The following is a 20,485-nucleotide window of genomic DNA, read 5'->3' on the forward strand; positions in this document are numbered from 1 at the left end:
CATAATCGGTGACAGAAGTGCTCAGTGCCGATTCCGATTCGGATTGGAATTGGCTTGAATCGGTCTGAACAAGTCCTAGAATCGGAAAATTTGAAGATTATTCCAAGAATTGTGATGTTTTTATCCAAGAAATTCCTGGACGTATCACTCGTAAAAATCGGGTGATTCCCGAACCGATTCGGCGTTCTTTGAACCCTGAGGCATCAGTGGCACGTTTGTTAAGACTTAACGAGGACTAGGAGGAGGGACGAAAAACAAAGAAGAGAAGAAGAGAAGAAGAGAAGATCGACGACAATGGGAAAGAAGAAGAGGAGAGAGAGAACCGAAACCGATGCTGAGAATGGAGAAGAGAAGAACGAGCTAAAAAATGGAGCAAACGTTAAGCTCATCAATGGAGACGCAGAAGGAAACAAAGAGGAGAAAAAGAAGAAGAAGAGAAAGCAGGAGAACAATAACGACACGACCAAGGAGATACCAACAGTCAGCATCGCTGTGTCTGGCTCCATCATCGATAACGCACAGTCGCTCGAACTGGCGACTCGAGTAATCTCTCCTATTTTCTTTAAGTTCGAGTTTGCCATTCCTCAATGTTATGCTTTTAGTTTTTATTTAGTGACCTTCAATCTTCTAGCTCAATCTCACCTTTAAATCTCTCTTTTTCGCCCCTTTCAGTTGGCTGGTCAGATAGCTCGAGCTGCTACCATTTTTCGAGTCGATGAGGTCAGCCTTTATTACTGAGTTAATCTCTGTTGCTATTTGTGAGTGATTGGGTGGTGTTTGAACATTTTATGTGGTTCGAGTTGAGAGAAGGCATTGGGTTTCTATGTATGTAACACATTTTTGCAAACCTAACGATGAAGTTATTGGGAATTCGAAGTTAGCATGCTCTCCAGATTGTGAAATAGTTTTGAACTTCGAAGTGACAAATTTATGGGAGGGCTTAGCTAATTATTGTTCTGACAGGTGATAGTATTCGACAATAAGAGTGTTTCGGTAGATGATTCTAGTCGTACGACAGCAGGGGATGCTGATGGCAGTGAAACTGGTGCTCCATTTCTTGTAAGGATATTGCAGTATCTCGAGACACCTCAGTATCTAAGACGAAATCTCTTCCCTTGGCATAACAGCTTAAGATTTGTGGTATGAATCTCAAGATCTTTCTAACTTACGATATTTCATGACTATTCAGTGCCCTCATTTCTGTTTGGATTTTGCAGGGATTGTTGCCACCTCTTGATGCTCCACACCATCTACGCAAGCATGAATGGGCTCCTTATCGGGAAGGTAATATCTTTCTTTATATATATGCCTCGTGTTTGTCACTTTAATGTTAGCGACACTCATTTTAATGGACTGGCCTTGGAATAACTTGGAATTGATGATCTCATTTTAGAGAAACAAGGGATTAGGAGTTGGACAATGAATGGTGAAATGGTGAAATGGCTGAAACTTGTACTTTGTGGTAGATAGCTCTGGGTCTAATGATCAGGCCTTGTAATGTACCCACAACAAGAAGTCCTGAGATTTGTAGCTGAGTTAGAAGCAAGATAATTGCTTAAAAAAATTGAACTTATTGGCCTAGAGAGAAAACACAAATTCTGCCCTGAAAAGACTTTTGATTGTGCCCTCTAACGTTAAAAGTTTAACTCCTAAATCTAGAAGAAATTCAGAACCCTGGGGAACTTGCTAGTTCTCTCATAAAACAGCCTTTATTCATGCTTGAGAAGATTCTAAATAACAGTATTCCTAAACTAAATAGTAATAAAATCTTAATCCAATTAAACTATGATGCAAAAGATAATATAAAATTAATACTAGAAACTTGTTAGATTCTAAGAATCCATGAGATACTACTCATGACTGCTGCCGTGTGCTTTCACATTAATGGCTGGGGCTGTTTGGACATGTTTCCATCGGGAGGTCGCTAGGGATCCTATGCATTGAACTGTAACATGGTCCATAGTTTCTCACTTCAAGCCACATGCTCCAGACCCATTAAAGGAAAAAAAAATTAAATTAGAGTGTTTATGCCTTCAGATTTATGGTGGATGATCCTTCCTATCTCTCCATGCTGCTTCAATACTAAGTGGTTGTCAATCAACACATACGAAAGTTACTGGGGAAAGATATCACCTTGTTTCTAAAGTGGGTATGTTGAGTCTCCTCTGTTTAATTTTTGGGGAAAAACATCAACACTAGCGCCAAATATTTCAAAGTGTTATTGATATTCTCATTAAGTCTTTACTAGAAGAAACCCAAAGATTGCCATCACCGTAGTTTTACCAATAACAGGATAGGGCGTAAGGTCTGTCCCTGAAGAATCTTAAAGAATTCCCAAGAGGGTACGTCTCCTTATAAACCTTTCCTCTCTACCCCATAATGCAAAGATCGGAATTTCCAAAACTAGGATACCTGGTTTATAACAGGCACTCTGAATTGCAACTGATTCTTTTTGAAGATGCTCATAATATGGCAAATTTAGTTCATTGACGTGCGCATTTTTTTTTTTTTTGATGTCATTGACATGTGGATTATCAATATATTAAAGCACCGGTTCATTGATGCCACTCTCTCTACGTGTTAGATCAGTTTTTTTCTTTACATATCAATCTGTAATATGTTAAAGCTTTTGATGTTTTGTGAATTCTCTCCAATTATTTACACCTTCATCTTTTGGATTTTTTGCAAAGGGAAAGGTTCTTGGAATTCATTAGTGTATGAAAGGAGAAGTTAATTGTTAGCTTGAAGTCATCTATTGTTTGTTTGACTAACGAAATAAAGCCAACAATTTCAAGTAACAGGATGGGGTAATCATAGCCAGAACAACTACCCAATGAGCCAGGTTGATCCACATAGTAGTGAACTGTGAACCATGTAACAAGTAATGGGGTAGTCATAGCTAGAACAATTCCAAGTTTACTAAAAAAATAAAATTTCAAAAACCTACCCAGTGAGCTAGATTGATCCACAGATTAGTGAACTGTGAACCATAAACATGTAATGGGGTAATCATAGCCGGAACAAGTACCCTGTTTCTGATGGAATACCCAAAAAGGCTAAAAAACTAACAGAAGGACGACAAAATGATTTGACGGTTCCATAACGCATGATAATGTTGTTAACATATCTTCCATGACTCCATCCTTGCTGTACATCATGCGGACTTCCAATCTTACGAGTGGGCTATGACATTGGAGAAGATGTAAAAAATATCAAATTTCTTGGTCATAAGTGTTGAGGAAAAGGATGCCATAAGTACAATCTTGATTATTAATATTTTTTAATGTTTTGGTGATCATATTCTATTTGTGTGTGAAAAAGCTATCTTGCTCTTCCATAGTGCTTTAATGAGTATTCAAGTTCCAACATTGAGAAGTGTGTCCTTGAGCCCAAGCATTAAACTGGAAGATATTAAGCTGCTCAAGAGACTTTGTCATGGATTGGTGGAGCTCAAACTGGAAGATCAAGTCAAGCCATCCATAAGGATTCAAACAAATAGAGCAAAAGATTGGAAGAATTATTTTTGTTTGCTTGAATGTAATCTTATGCTATGGTTTTCATCTTGTATTTATCTAGATGATCATGATCCTAGGATATAATGATCCCATGTGCTCAAGCTAAGCTCATCATCTATGGACTTGAAATGAAAAACCTAAGATAGGTGGTTCATAGTGTATACTAACTAAGTCAAACTGGACCTAAATGATTGACATCTATCATGAACCTTGACTTAGCCCTATTGGTTGCTTGAATGGACCTTATATTGGTTCATTTGGCATGATATGAGAACCAACTAGAAAATATGTCCAAGTGATATGGTTTAAAAGTGAGAATAGGTCATTTACAACACTGTCGGTCGATTGAGTGGCCAACCGGTTCTGAGTAGAGTAGTCAACTGGTAACCACACTAGTAGTCTACTGGTACATGATCCGTTGGTTACCGATAGCATCCTTGATCATACAAACGATTAGTTGGGTCGACCAGAGTTCAAAAAATAGATCCTTTAGAACACATAACGGTAAGTTTTTTTTATTGTTGGCATTGGGTCTATAAATAGTGAAATGACTTGATTTTCAAAAGAGGACTTTAGGCAAAATTGTGTGGAAACTCTGCCGGGGTAAAACGTGAAAAATTCCACTGCTTTTGTGTTTCAACAAGCAAATCTAATGAGCTATGGAGCAAAGAGGCCAAGAGCTAAAACTTGCAAATCAAGTCAGTCATCGAGCATGAGCCACTGAGCAAAAGGGATCAACATATGTGCTACAACTTGCATATCTACCTTGAAAAGAGGTAACTTGTGTTTTGGCCTTTTGAGCCATTGTGAATCACTTTATAGTGATTGTGTTCTGATCACGGGGTGATTAGTGAGAGGGTTGATAGTCCCTGGAAACTATTCTGAGGTGTTTCCCCTACCTTGCAAGGAGAGAGTGGTTGGGTGTTTCTCCTACCCTTCAAGGAGAGTGTGGTTGTACTTGGGGATTATTGTATGGGTGTTTCTCCTACCCTGTAAGGAGATTATTTTAGTGGAATTCAATGCCGGCGAGGGCTTTGAGAGTGGACATAAGACGGTATTGAGGCCATGCCAAACCACTATAAATCTGTGTGTGTGCAGTCTCTCTTTCTCTATTCCCTTCAATCTCTTCTATTGTGTTTTGATTACTAATATTTGATTGAAGTTTTGAGAAAGTTATTGAAAAGAAAATTTAGAGGGTTTTTAATTGGGCTAGGATTCTACATTAACCCAATTCACCCCCTCTTGGGTTGTCTACACGGTCCTACAAGTGGTATTAGAGCGGGTTTTCTTCAAAAGGACTTAACACTCCAAAGAGCAATGGCAACTCGGCTTAGTGAACAAGAGATAAATCATCAGTACTTGGACTTAGTATGTTCCATGTTTGAGGATTTAATCGTTAAATGTGATTTTCTTACCTCTGAATACTTGATATTGGAAAGAAACAGATTTAATCTTAAGGAAAGATTTGTTGAAATAGAAAAAGAATTCCCAAGTTTAAGTTCAACAGTTTAGATTTCAAGATCCCCTGAAAAAGAGCACACTAATCGGCAAGGATCCAATCTTAACTGGATACCAAAGGCCAAGATAGCTCTCTTGTTAAAAATTCTGCAGGTATTGTTGAAACTGAAAAGAGAGTTCATCTGAATCCTCTTCAAAAGCCAAAGGAAGGACAACTGAATTCTACTCAAAGACCAAAGGAAAGCTGCCCTAAGCCTAAGATGAACCCTTTTGGCAGAATCAAGAAGGGAAGATATATAAATTATCCTAGAAGACCTATGCAGAAAGTGAACAATAATAGGTCAGATTTACTAAAAGGGGTCACAATAATGTCAGGTATGGGAGGCCAAATCTTCATTCTAAGAATACTAGGTATGTAAGGCATACTTCCCACATTGATCTTGAAAATGATTATATCAAAATGAATGGAAGAGTGTGGAAGAGAGTTGGAGTTGGGGATTCTTCCCACTCCACCTAAGCATGCATGCTCAAGTGGGCATGGCTTAAAAATGAGCATGTCCTTAATTTGCTAGAGCTAAATATGCTTGATATGATTTTATTGTAGCTCATTCATATAGCATGTGTTGACATATATGTTGATTATATACTCATGTGCTTGAATGTGTTAACCATGTGAAAATTGGAAATTAATAGTCACATGGATTAGATTATGCTTGTTAAATAAAATTGAGTATCCACTCACATTTCTTAGTCAAATTGATGTGCTTAATGGAAGAGTGAACTGGTACTTATCAAATCATTGGGAGAAAGTGTAAGTTGCAAGTTGCAAAGTTATTAAGAAAATCACGTATGGTTGTTTAGACATAGGAGCCATGGGACAGTCGGCCGGTTCCATGAAATACCCATGATGGGCTTTATTTTGAGTTATTCAAAGACTTTGTTCTTCACTGGATCTTTTCACCCCTCGATCACTGTTGCATCCCAGCTATCCTAAGCTGAAATTTCCTCTCTCCCATCCTAAAATCCGTCATTCGTTAAGTGATTCTCTTAAATACTTACTATTTCCCCATTTGAATTCATAAGCTGCTCATCTAGGGTTTGATAATACTGCACTGAATGGCTCCAAGAGTAGATAAAAGGAAAGGGAAAGAGATTGTTGGAGAACCAAGGAGAAAAATTACTAAGGATTTTGATCACCATTGATTTATTGATACTCAAAGAGTGGCACCTTGATCACAATTTCAGAAGAGGAAGATTATCCTTGACTGGTGTGTATTATTTCAGGAGTTAAATGATTATGGTGTTCAAAATATGTTTGAAAGACTTGGATGGTTAAATATGCTTTCCAACAAAGAAAAATGTTATCCAACCTTAGTCAGGCATTTTTATTGCAATATGAGTCATCATTATTATGCAGAAGACCCCATTATAATTTTTAACTCAAGTGAAGGGTAGAACCATTACTTTCCTCATCCTTGGCCAGCATTCTGAACATATCAAATGTAGGATCCAAGATCTTCTGGAACAGAGGTGGTCTCATCTCTGATTTTGCCTCTATAAGAGATGTTGCCAGAGATCTGACTGGATCAAATCAATTTCTTGATAGAATAGAAAGGAAGAATTTGAGACCAAATCTGAAGTTGTTTCACTAATTGTCTCATATTCAATTCTTCCAAATTCTGGTCATAGAGATGAGTTAAGCTCTTTCCAAACCTTTATCGTGTGGTGTTTATATACTGGAAATCCTCTAATCCACCCGTAAATCATCATCAAGAATATGTCATAGTGTCATACTGCAGTGATGTGTGTCATGTTGGGAATCTACCAAATGGGAAACTCAGTGCAAAAACAACGAGACATTTAGATGTTAACTTTGATGGGAATTGGTTGAAGTTGACACTGAAAAACCCCTAGATACTGCTACTGTAAATAGATTGAAATTGAAACAGAAAGTGATAGATAAGGTTGAAGAGGCTTATGCTGAAATGCCTACAGAACAAGATGAGGAAGGAGAGACTTTTGAATGAAGTTTTGAGAAAGCTATTGCAAAGATAGTGCAGAGGATTTTTAGTTGTGCTAAGGTTCCGCATTAACCCAATTCACCCCCTCTTGGGTTGCCTACAATGTCCTACATTAGGTTCTCACTCCTGCTACAAGGTGTCTTCTAGATGATGGAGATCATCTTCTTCCAATATCCATACCCTATGTCCCCCATCACAAGAAAAAAAAGTGTCTCGATATGTGGACTTTATGTTGTTTGCAGTTTTTAGCTTGATTGTATTTTTTCACTCTTCCTTGCTTATTCATTCATGTATTCAAATTTATTTCCTTTTTTGTTTGAGAATCATCATAAAATTTTTGCAGGTCTAACATTGACGGAGAAAGCTAGAGACTCTATGAAAACACTAGTTGATGTTGGTCTAAGTAAGGTCTGGTTGCACTTGTCAAGATCTGTTTATCACGAGGAGATTCTATAGAATATAGATGTATTTTACTTTGATCATGTGGGCAATTTTTTGTGAGGATCATTGTTTTACCTAATTATGATTACAAGTATAAGTTTCTATTCTACAGCTTGCATTGCATTGTGAAGTACTCATTTAACATCAACAAAGTCACTAAGTTTAGCCACACAGTGTGATGCAGTATCAGTTCCATCCTTTCAATCTGTTGTGGATGGTAGGCTGTTAAGTGGTCAAAGTTCTGACTTGGTAAAAGCATGGTCATGCATTAATGTCATTATACATGTTCTAAAATATTATATTATGAATAACATATTTTATTCGAACAAAAGAGAGTCAAAGAGTATGGCAGCAGAAATAGTACAACTACTATAAAACTAGTAGATCTTAATTCATTTTGGAAGGTGTAGACATAAACCTGAAATTCTCTGCTGGGCGTTGATGCAACTTATTTTTTGGGTCTGTTGCATCAATAGAGCCAACCATGCATTGCAAACATATGAGAAGCCTTAAACCGCTTTTGTGCTTATGTGTGTGGGATATGTGTTGGTCTCTGTGTCTCTTATTGGCCAGACTCCAAGTTTATGAAAGGCAAAACTTGATGGAACATTTACAAAATTTAATGGAAATTTAACTCCCCCTCTCTAAATCGATATATGTCCCAAACTTTTCAATTCTTTGAAGAAAGACTATCCAAGCATCTGACCAAGTCTGTGAAGAGAATTACTTGTTCCATGATAAGAATTCAAAAATCATTCATCAATCAATTAATGTTATGTAAAGGGGTAAAAAAGTGTGAAAAAGAACTTGTGAAGAAAATGAATTGAAGGAGAAACTAATAGCCATAAGCTCAGTTTTCACCTAGCTTGGCTACATTTACAAAGTCCGCCATGTGGTACCTTGAAAAGGTCCACTTTTAGCCAATCATGCGGTAGAGTTCTTCCTGTGTAGCGGAATTGTTAATGCTTGTACCGTGGGGGTATTCTTGTCCATCTCCTGACATAGTTGTCAAGGCATCACCTAGTCATCCAGGCGCCTTTCTCTCGCCTTGATTTCTGGTGTCGCCTTGGTTGCCTAGGCGACGCCTTGTCGCCTTGTTGATGTCGACTTGGTTTTTAGCCCTTTCCATCGCCTTGGTTTCGTGTAGGCGCCTAAACAACTATGTCTCCTGAGGTACAATATATTGTAGTAATTATCCATGATAGCCCCTGAACAAGAATACCCCCATGGTACAAGCCTCAAGGCCCTTAACAAGAATGAAGTTTGAAAAGTGGCTTAAAAAAAGTCAACATTGTGATAATTGGTCTCCGGCTGATAATACAATGGGAAAAGTTTGATACATAGAGGAGAATGCAGTTGGGCATGGAATCTGAATTGTGCCTAAACCAAGAACTGACATTACCAAGCTTAGCCAAGTGACCTAGGTAGCTAACCTTTTTCTGTATATTTATGTGGATAGAATCTGCAAGGATCTGGTACAAGAGCTTTCTTTTATTTTCCCCTTTTTAAGTTACTTCTGTGTGTGTGTGTGCGTGTCTGAGGGGGGAGGGGTGGATTATGATGCCTGACTTAGGCACTCTGAGCTGCAGGGAAATTTAGGGAAATTTTTAAATACAGAAATTTAGTATTTAAGTGGTTTGTCCTTTGGAGACTGGCGATGGGAAAACTTTAAAGTCCCAAAGTTCAGTATCTAAGCAGCTTGCCCTTTTTGTGACTGATTTCACCAAGCATCTCTTATGCTCCTTTAACTTTTCCTTTCCTTTCTTGCTATTTGTTTTAATCAGTAGAAGGAATATTCAAGTAATATGTTGTTTTCTATGGACTCCTGAAAGCAAAACCTCTGAACTTTGCTTAATTTAGTTTTCATAGATCATATTTAGGACACACCATTCACTATAAATATTCCTATGAATTCTTTTGGTACCTACCTGATTAGAAGTTATGACTTAAGATGAGACTATTTGTCATTGTATTTGGCTACGGTGCATGCAAAACTGTGCAGAATGTTGTCATTGACCAAGTAATTGATCCTGGAATTCGGGTTACTGTAGCTATGGGAAGCAACCGCCATTTGGAACAAGGTATAATAAGTACTCTATTGTTTTACTCTGCTTCTACCTGTTCCCCCCTCCCCCCTTTCTTTCAAGAATATGTTGTGTCAAAATAGAACAGTTCGTGGTGGTAGTGAAAACTGAAACTATATTGGTGTATTCTTTCATTCCTCCCCCCTCTTTTTCCCATATAGGAATTTACCTTATCCACTTTTACTTAGTTATCATCATTTACCCCCCACCCCAAAAAAAAAAAAAAAAAAAAGAAAGAAAGAAGTTATGATTTTTCAATATTACTATGAGATTTAGTGGCTGGTTCATTTGCCATTGAAGAATGTTAGTTTTAGTGGCTGGTTCATTTGCCATTGAAGAATGTTAGTTTTAGTGGCTGGTTCATTTGAGAGTGAAGAATGCTGTTATTGTTAGCAAGACAGAAATTAAGAGAATGGCCTAAGTGATCGTGTCTTCACTCAGCCCCTTTACTTATAGATTTCATAAGAAGGGCAAAATTACAAATATAACCCTCCATAGCCAACTATGATAGCTAGGCAGGGAAATAAAGGAAATAATACATAGAAAATATCCAAAATACCCTTATCGGGTTTACATATCTCACACTCCCCTCAAGTTGGTGCATATATATCATACATGCCCAACTTGACTTAGGTAGGATGAAACAACTTTCCACTTTATCCTTTTGTGAAGACATCTGCAAGTTGATCACCTGACTTCACAAAAGGTGTACAAATCTGCCCACTTTCAAACTTCTCCTTGATGAAGTGTCTGTCAATGTCCACCTGCTTGGTACGGTCGTGCTGCACTGGATTGTGGGCAATGCTGATTGCTGCTTTGTTGTCACAGTACAACATCATTGGAAGATGAACAGAACCACTAATATCTTGGAGCAGACTCTGAAGCCACAAAAGTTTACATATGCCCTGGGCCATGGCACGAAACTCAGCTTCAGCATTGGATCTTGCCACCACATTTTGCTTTTTTACTTCGCCAGGTGACAAGGTTGCCTCCTACAAAAGTACAATAGCCTGAAGTGGATTTCCGGTCTGGATTCCCACCCCAATCAGCATCTGTGTAAGCCTCAATGCGAAGATGATCATGCGGAGAGAGAAGAATCCCTTTTCCTGGAGCTGACTTCAAGTAATGGAGAATACGAAGGACAGCCGCCATATGAATAGAGTGGGGATCATGCATGTACTGGTTGACCAAGCTTACTGCAAATGCAATGTTTGGTCTGGTATGGGAGAGATAAATTAGTTTTCCCACCAGTCGTTGATATCGACCCTTATCAACTGGATCACCATCTTTCTCTTGCAAACGAATAGTAGCTTCCAAGGGGGTGTCACATGGATGACACCTTAACAAACCAGTTTTTGCGAGTAGGTCTAGAACATACTTCCTTTGGGAGAGAAAAATGCCTTTGGGAGAATGGGCAATTTCAATCCCAAGAAAGTACCTGAGTTGTCCTAGGTCTTTTATCTCAAATTCTGGTCCTAAGAACTTCTTCGGGTGAGAGACTTCATCTGCATCATTACCAGTCACAACTATGTCATCAACATAGACTATAAGAAGAGTGACCTTATCTCCATTTCGCTTGATGAACAAGGTGTGATAAACATTGCTCTGTTTGTATCCTATAGAGATCATTGCCTTATGAAACCTGCCAAACCATGCCCGAGGAGATTGCTTCAGCCCATATAATGCCTTGTTCAGCCTACAAACCTTCCCATGACTCTTGTCACAAGAAAAGCCAAGAGGGACCTCCATATATACCTCCTCTTCCAGTTTTCCATGAAGGAATGCATTTTTACATCCAATTGTTGCAATTCCCAACCTCGATTGACAACATATGACAATAGGACCCGAACAGTGTTTAACTTTGCAACTGGGGCAAGTGTCTCTTGATAGTCAATCCCATAAGTCTGGGTAAAGCCCTTTGCCACAAGTCTGGCCTTGTATCTATCTACTGATCCATCCACCTTCTGCTTGATAACAAATACCCACTTACAACCAACTGGTTTCTTGCCTGGAGGAAGAACCACTAGCTCCCAAGTCTCATTTTGGATAATGCACTCATCTCCTCCATCGTGGCTGCTTTCCACTTTGGATCTACAATTGCCTCTTGCCATTTCTGAGGAATAGAAACAGAGGAAAGAGAGGACACAAATGCACGATAGGAAGGAGACAAAGCATAATAGGAAACAAAGTTGGAGATGGGATGTTGGGTGCAAGACCTAATGCCTTTACGAGTAGCAATAGGTAAATCAAGAGAAGGATCCTTACCAAGTAATGAAGCAGAGTCTGGATTTGGATCAGGACCTAACGATTGGAGAAGAGGTACGGTAGTGGTGATCTCAACTTGCTCTTTGTGTGTCCGGGTATAGATCTTGTCAACAGGGATCTTACTCACAGGTCTACGTTCCCCCTGAACAGGAGCAGAAGGTGGAAGCTTTGGAGAGGAAGACTCCCCCTGAATGGGAGCAGAAGGTGGAAGCTTTGAGGAAGGCTCCCCCTGAATAGGAGCTGGAAGAATAGCAGACACGTCTTTAAAACTTGGATCATGTTCCCCCTGAAAAGGTGGCTGAGAATAATATGCCAAGGATTCATGGAAGACTACATCCATAGTAACAAAGGTGCGCCGAGTAGGTGGGTGATAACACTTGTATCCTTTCTAGGTGGATGAGTAACCCAAAAAAATACACTGAATGCTTCGAGGATCCAGCTTGCCATGAGGATGGTGGTTGCGAGCATAATGGACAACCACAAATTTTGGGAGGCACCACAAAAGAGGAAGAACCTTGGAGAAGGTCAATAGGAGCACGACCATCAAGGATACGAATAGGCATTCTGTTGATGAGGTTGGCAGCGGTGAGGATGGCATTGCTCCAATATTGGGGAGGAACAAGACGAGCAAACATAATGGCCCGAGCTACTTCAAGAAGGTGTCTGTTTTTTCTCTCAGTCATGCCATTTTGGGCAGGAGTGTCAACACAACTAGTCTGATGAATGATTCCATTTTTAGCCAAATACGTTTGGAACTGTCCCTCCAGGTATTCTCTGCCATTATCACTCCTTAGAACTTTTAATGTGGTACCAAATTGAGTCTGAATCATGCGATGAAAATGCTGAAAACAGCGAAAGACCTCACTTTTGTGTTGCATCATGTAAACCCAAGTTGTCCGAGTAAAGCAGTCAATAAAGGAAACAAACCAACGATGACCAGAAATGGAGACACGATGAGCAGGGCCCCACACATCAGTATGAACTAAAGCAAATGGTGAAAAACTTCTTTTATTTAATGGAGAATAGGTTGAACGAGCCTGCTTGGCCAAAACACAGGCCTCACATAATAACTCATTCAGTTTACAATCCTTGACAAGATGAGGAAACAAAAAAGCTAAAGTTCGTAGTAGAGGGTGACCATGCCTACAATGCCATAGATGGAGATCTGGAGAGGTGACTAGATGTAATTGATAAGTTGAGGATGAAGCTGATGGTGAACAAGTCTGACCTGTGTCAAGTATGTAGAGACCACCATGTACCTTACCACCCCGAATCGTGTGCCCCGTCACCAGGTCCTGTATGACACAATGAGAAGGAAAGAAAGTTATTTTGCAGTTCAAATCTCTAGTTAGACTACTAATGGAAAGAAGATTAGTAGGAAATGAAGGAACATGCAAAACCAAATTTAGTGCAAGGGTAGGAGAGCAGTGAATGGAACCCTTTCCATGTATGGGAGAAAGGGAACCATTAGCGGCTCGAACAGTATCTTTTCCAAAACAAGGAGAATAATGATGAAATACATGGGAGGAACCAGTCATGTGGTCAGTGGCACCGGAGTCTATTATCCAAGGACTAGAGACAGCCGATGCACAATGACTACCGACTAGAGTACCTGAGGTAAAGTAAGAACCAGAAGTGGCAGCAGGTGCAAATGGTGCAGTGAAAGGTGTCTGGAACATGCGACGGAGGGCTAGTAGCTCATCTGGAGAAAACCAGTATCAGTAGAGGGGACCGTAGCAATAGGAGCAGCAGCTTCGGTTAGAGTTGCCTTCGGTTTGAGCTTCCCCTTGCCTCGTTTCGCCTTAAAATCAGCAAGCTTCCCATGTAACTTCCCACACTGAGCCTTGGTGTGATAAGGCTTGTTGCAATGTTCACACTTGACCGGCTCCTTGGAGGCAGCATTACCACAATCAGTAATGGTAATGGGAGTGGGGCTTGAAGTAGTCTGTAGGGCAGACCAAGCAAGAGTAGGAGCATGTAACATCGCAGTCCGACGAGTCTCCTCTGTATGAACCATGGCAAAGGGCTGCTCTAGTGTAGGAAAGGGAGACTGGTTCAGCACTTGCATTCTAATAGGGTCATACTCCACATTCAGACCTGCCAAGAAGTCAAATGCACGGATACTGTCAATGTGTTTGCGATAGGCAGCAATATCAGCAGGTGTAGAGGGCTGATAGGTGGAGAAGTGATCCACTTGCTGCCACAAGCTTTTGAGGGCAGCATAGTATGTAGAGACAGATAACTCCTGAGTGAGGTCGTGGGCTTTCTTGCGAATCTTATACACCTGAGCAGCATTCCCAACATGCCCATAAGTCTTCTTGGCGGCACTCCAGATCTGATGGGCTGTCTCCAAAAGCAGGAAATTGTCGGACAGATCTGGTTGCATAGAGTTGAGCAAATAAGACATCACCATAGCATCATGTGACATCCACTTCTCTTGCGGAAAACCAGTTTCAGCCGGCTTAGTGGAAGTACTACGGATATGGCCAGTAAGGCCACGACCAACAATGGTCAAGTAGGTAGTCCGAGACCACTTTAGGTAATTTGTCCCATCGAGTTTGATAGGAGCAGTAAGGGGAAGGAAGTCTGTCCGGGGCTGTCCATCAAGCCCAGAAGTAGCAGAAGAGGAATCTGAACCTGTCATGATGATTCAAGAAATTCTCCAACAAGTGACAGCAGCAATATCTCCAAGAAACTCCAATGAAAGACGCTGAAAAACTCGATCGAGTACTCTTCAATGATGAGGGAAGTCCTCAAAATTTCACACCAAACGGAGAAGGAGAACTATAAGAGGCAATTCATCAAACACCTGGTGAGCACCTTTGTATGCAGAATCAATTGCTGAAAAGGTGAACAACCAACGGCTGAAACTGAGGTCGAGGGAAGCTTGTGAGGGTAGGAAATAGCTCCAAAAAGAAGTAGCACCAACAGGCTGCCCAGCAGTCCAAACCCAGAAATCAATTGGAGGCAGTTTTTTGAACAAAAAACTGAAAAAAAAGGTCGATTAGAAGGTAGGTTCTGCAAGAAGGGAATGGGAAAGGTTGATAGTTGCTGGTTAGTGTTGCAAGGGAAGCTCCAATCAAGAGAAGATCATCCTACAGCAGGTATAGAGGCTGAATCTTCGAAAACTTGGAAAACTTCAAAACCGAAAGCAAGGAGAAAGGCAGCAACTATCGGGCATAAATGTAGTTTATGTCATGAAGAAGATGAGGTGGTTTGAAGGACAGCAACTGGATCGTAAGATCACCTCATTAGTGCTGCCCTAAGGTGAAGGGAAAGAACCCAGAAGAAGAGGAGAAGGAAGATCGAAGAAAGGAGGGAAGAAGGGGAAAACAATGGAGGGAAGGAGGTGGTTTTTTGCCTTAGATCAGAATAGGGTTTTAGAGTCCTGCTCTGATACCATGTTAGCAAGACAGAAATTAAGAGAATGGCTTAAGTGATTGTGTCTTCACTCAGCCCTTTTACTTATAGATTTCATAAGAAGGGCAAAATTACAAATATAACCCTCCATAGCCAACTATGATAGCTAGGTAGGGAAATAAAGGAAATAATAAATAGAAAATACCCAAAATACCCTTATCGGGTTTACATATCTGAACAGTTATAATATCAGGGATTAGTTAATCAGACTAGAGGTAGAAGATGAAGATAGAAGAAAAGAAGAAGAGAAGGAATCCACGCAAACCCCAATGGATGAAGGGACCTGTGGTAGAACAGAATGTTCTATCGCAGGCCAACAATACATACTGTTAGGACAAAACTGCCCCTGCATAAACCGACATAATGAAAAGCTGAAATGAACTAAGGTAAAAAGGCCTATCTGCCCTTATAAACACATATTTCAATTTTCAACACTCCCTCTCAAGCTGGGGCATATATATCACCCATGCTCAACTTGTTACAACAAGACCGAAAACTAGGAGCAAATAAGGACTTTGTGAACGCATCAGCAATCTGATAAGATGAAGTGACAAACGGTGTCTCAACCAATTTCTTTAAGATGGCGCTGCGAACAAAGTGACAATCCACCTCTATATGCTTAGTCCTCTCATGAAAGATGGGATTACAAGCAATATAGATGGCTGCCTGGCTGTCACAAAACATCTTCGTAGGGGTTGGAACTGGAAACCCTATCTCAAGTAGGAGAGATCTAATCCACATCAACTCTGCAGTGGTATGGGCCATAGCTGGTGCAGTCAAGAATTGGCTGCTGCCAAGGTCGAGATCTGGTTTAATGGAAAGCAAAGAAAGTGCCACTGTTAGAGGGTTTATGAAGAGGGAGGCTGTAAATGAAAGGAGGATGAAAAGAAAAGATTGTGATGAAGTTGTAATTTGATGGTGGATATGGTGGGGATAATGGTTGAAGTTGAAGAGAAGAAAACAGAAATTAAAAGATAGTTTTGGCTGCTAGAGATCCACTAGAGCCCACCGTAGGAGTCCACCTAGGTCCACCAAAAGAGATCCACTTTTGGATGTAGTTGCTGAGATCCACAGCCCACCTGAGTTCCACACAGGATGTAATCTTCAATAGAAGTTCTTTTTTTTTTTTTTTCTTTCAATTCTAGTTGCCAAAGAAGGCTCCCATATTCAGAGTTTTCATATTCAGTGCGGAACTTGGTTACAAACTAAGCAGACGAGCTGCTTAAATAGACAAATGTACTAAATACAAACAAACTAAACCAAGGTTACTAACCAAGGTTACTTTAAGACTTTAGGACAAACCACAGTTACTTTAAGACTTTAAAACAAACCACAATTACTTTAAGACTTTAAAACAAACCACAGTTACTTTAAGACTTTACAAACCAACTCTGTTGACAAAAGCAATTACAGGACAGATTGGAATAGTAAAAGACAAGACGGGAAAACCGATAATGACAGGCACTAATCTGTGTCGAAGTCGGTGTCACTGGTGTAAGGGATGAACATGTCCAGTGCATGGTCCACTTCGAACTCCGGTGTTCGCCATGAATCAATGACCGGGTGTCAGAATTCATTGTTGACGCCCCAAGTCAGACGGTGTCGCGGAGAAGGCAAGTCGGTAAGGTCAGAGGATCAACATGGTTGTAGGAGCACATGGTGGTCATGAAGGTGTACCATCGTTCTTTGTGAGCCTCGGAATCATCACGGTGAACAAAGAGATCTTCGGTACTGGTGCCATGGAGAGAGAAGGTCGGATCATAGGCAATAAGATTGTGATCCAGGATGGGAGGTGTGACCATGTGATGATGGATGAAATCAGGTGGTCGATGGAAAATATAGGTGACGAAGGGGTCGTCATCAAAAGCAGAGAGGGACAGAAGCCATTGAGGTATGGGAGCAAAGAGGCGGAGAAAACGAGCTAGACACTGAGGTCTTTGGAGGCGAAAGTAAATAGTGCCAATAGGATTAGAGAAAATGGTGGAGCTGTACTCGAGATAGTGATAGAGTATGACGGTTGAAGGTGAGAGCAATCGTGTGAACAGAAGAAGGTGCGAAGAACACGACACATTCTTTATCGAAGAGGGCCGGGTTGATGGTGAAAGGAGTAAGGAAAGGGAAATCTGGGTGACAGACTACCCAATCATACTGAAGGCCATTATTATGGACCATAGAGATAAGAACGGACTGGTAGGTAGAGATGCTATTGGTCCTGAGAGTACGAAGGGAGATATTACTGAAGAGGGATGCTGGAAGAGCCGGTAAGAGGTCAAGAAGTGGGTCAGGTGGATCAGGTTGTGGTGGAGCTGAAGATGAGGAAGCTCCAGGGGTGAGGGGCATGCAAAGGGCAGGGATGGAAGAAGATAATGGTAATGTCTTCCTGGTCCTAGAGAGGAAATCTGCAAGGACATTATCTTTGCCTTTGATGTGACGAACCTTGAAAGACCATTGTGAGAACCACTGTGCCCATCGTAGTATTGAGATTCGAGGAGCCGCCGCTTGAAGCGTAACATCTTTGGGAAGGCGGTCATATCCATCTGGATCTGGAATGTATGGCCAATAAGGAAGAACTGGAATTTCTCAATTCCACGACGGACTGCAAGAATCTCTTTGAATGTGGAGTGGTAGTGTTGTTCGGCGGGTTTGAACATGCCACTACGGTATCCGCATACACGTCGTAACCTTGGCCGAGACTCTTCAAGTAGAACCGCACCCTACTGGGGTATCACTGGCATCCGATCGTAGAATACGAAGTCCTGTAGATGGATCGTAGAGTTGGTAATGACCTGGGCCAGGGCTTTGGATCTTCGTCTACCTGGGTATGAACAAAGGACCAGGGTGGTGCATCTTTTCTGAGGAGTCGGTGAAGATGATGCGTGAATCGGACCTGGTGTGGTAAGAACTCGGTCATATAATTGATGATGCCGAGGAACTGCTGCAACTCTTGCCGAGTGAGGGGGCCATCTGAGAATTCGAGGAGGGAGCGGCCAATATGTGGTTGTAGCTGGAATTGTCCTTTAGATATAGTAACACCGAGAAAGTCAATAGTGTCGACTGCAACTTCCATCTTTGTGGGTGAGAGCATTATACCATAGGCTATGGTGATGTCTAAGAACTGCTGAAGTAGAAGAGCATGATCCTCCTCTGTAGCGGAGAAGAGGAGTATGTCGTCTATATAGATCAAAGCATGTTCTTGAATGGGAGCATAGACCTGTAGCATAGCTTGTTGGAATAGGGAAGGAGCCACCTTGAGACCAAAGGGGAGAACCGTCCCACCGGAAGTGCCCACCGGGAATACGTAATCCGGTTTTGGACCTGTCATCTGGATGAATTCCGAGCTGCCAAAATCCTGCTTTGAGATCAAACTTGCTGAATATCTTCGCCTTGGAAAGTTGAAGTAGAAGGGCAGGCCGTGTAGGTAATGGGAATTTGTTGTCAGCCGAAAATGCATTGAGGGGCTGGTAGTTGATCACAAGTCTGAGTTTGCCACGCTTCTGTTCAGCTCTTTTGTTCACATAGAAGGCTTCACAAGCCCAAGGGGAAGATGTCTTCTCTATAAGGCCTTGAGCTTCTAGGAGGGCAACTTCTTGTCGTCTGGTGAGATGTTCAGGCTATACGTAGGTAGCACTTTGTAGGATTTGCATCCTCATTCTTTTGAAAGGGAGACGGATGAAGAACTTCCGGTTCCGCGAGGGGATGATCACACTTGGTAAGGAAATGCATGATTCTCCGCACCACTGGAGGAATAATTGTGTTTTAACATCCGCAATAGGAGTGATTAGTAGCAAATTAGGAATAGTTGTCGAGGATGAAATGCTTCTTGTGGCGAGACCATGTATACTCCATCGGAGGTGGGGTAACTGACAAAGGATGTCAAAACCAATAAGGGCATCACGACCGGGAAGAGAGGATCCTAGGACTGTATGACATAAGGTAAGAGAGGGAAATATTTGGAAACGGATAGGGTGTTTGGAGATGAGGTTGACCGAAAAGGTTTGACCATCGGCTGCAGTGAAGAACTGCTTGTGAGGTTTCCAACAATCCGGAGGAAGGGTATGGGGAGCTAATATGGTTGTGGAACAACCTGTATCAAAGTAGCGAATAACTTTGATAGGACGGTCCCATGTGGTAGGAGATATGGAGAGGCTAGTTTGAGGAAGTGGGGTCTTGGTGATGGCAAAAGCTGGTGACTTAGGAGGGTTAGGAGAGGGCAAAGAAGAGGCCATCGGGTAGATGGGGTCAAATCCATCGGACTCGGAGTCGGGTGAGGAAGAGGTATCCAAGTCTTCTTCTTCCCAATTTTCAAGGACAAACAGTAAGTCCGGGGAGAAGTCATCATCTACAGAGTAGAGGGATTCAACATCTGCATCTGGATCATCAGTGATGGAAAGGGGGCAAGCATATGCATTAATTTGGCTTGCTTAGCTTTGTCAGGGCAATTACGAGCAAAGTGGCCGATTTTTCCACACGCATAGCATTTTGTAGAGGTCTTCTGCCGAAATTTCTTTCGTTTGAAGAACCTATAGGGCTTCTGCTGAGACCCATGCTGATGCTTACGTTTGAACCGATGAGATCTGTGATTTCCATCCTTCCTGGGTATCCTTTTTGGTCGGGAACTGAACTTGGAGAAGTGGGACTTTTTCTTGGATGGATAAGAACAGTCTTTGTCTTTGCACTTGATCTTAAGATGGGATGTGTCACAAGCATCTGTGAGCCTATGGGTGGTCTTTTCCCATTGTTGGAAGAATGCTTGCTGATCACACAACTTCTGCAGAGCACTAAGGATCTCTTGATAGAGACGACCGATAGGAGCTTGATCAATTTGGAGGCCGAAATGGTGCAAGGATTTTATGGCCTCTTTTCCCAAAGGGTCGGGGAAAGAATTGAGGAACACTTGCTTCATATTTGGGTCGTCCAATCCTCCAAGGATGTAAAATCGGTCCAACATCCGTGTATAGTGCTTAGCAAGATCATTCTTCTGGAAAGAGCAACACTTCATCTGGAAGTACTCTTCTCGGGCCTTGAGTCTGTTGTTCTCAATGGGTCCAATCATCTCATTGTATAATTGGGCGATGAAGACATCAATAGGAATCTGAGTCCACTGGAGTTACCGATAACCACCAAGGGCCATGAACCATTGTCTGAGGGTTCCATGGGTACGGGCCAAGAACTTGGTAATAACAGTACCGTCTGTGGCTCCAGCAACTAACATTTCTGCAGTAAGCCAAGCATGAAACTCCGAAATTCGCTCAGGCCATTTAGAAAAGGGAGACCATCAAAG

General features: G+C 41.4%; 1 protein-coding gene across 1 annotated transcript in view; it reads left to right on the top strand.

The window, feature by feature from the left end:
- The first annotated feature begins 261 nt into the window (after positions 1–261).
- The window catches only part of LOC122647650 (putative methyltransferase C9orf114), a 42,996-nt gene continuing 22,772 nt past the window's right edge, over positions 262–20,485 (top strand). Inside the window, exons 1-6 of the mRNA XM_043841010.1 lie at positions 262–543; positions 673–720; positions 964–1,140; positions 1,218–1,284; positions 7,338–7,402; positions 9,438–9,516. Coding sequence (XP_043696945.1) covers positions 295–543; positions 673–720; positions 964–1,140; positions 1,218–1,284; positions 7,338–7,402; positions 9,438–9,516 — 685 coding nt within the window. The 5' untranslated portion in view covers positions 262–294. The remainder of the gene's footprint in view (positions 544–672; positions 721–963; positions 1,141–1,217; positions 1,285–7,337; positions 7,403–9,437; positions 9,517–20,485) is intronic.

The sequence above is a fragment of the Telopea speciosissima genome, unplaced genomic scaffold, assembly GCF_018873765.1.
Source record: "Telopea speciosissima isolate NSW1024214 ecotype Mountain lineage unplaced genomic scaffold, Tspe_v1 Tspe_v1.0107, whole genome shotgun sequence".
Taxonomy (NCBI): domain Eukaryota; kingdom Viridiplantae; phylum Streptophyta; class Magnoliopsida; order Proteales; family Proteaceae; genus Telopea; species Telopea speciosissima.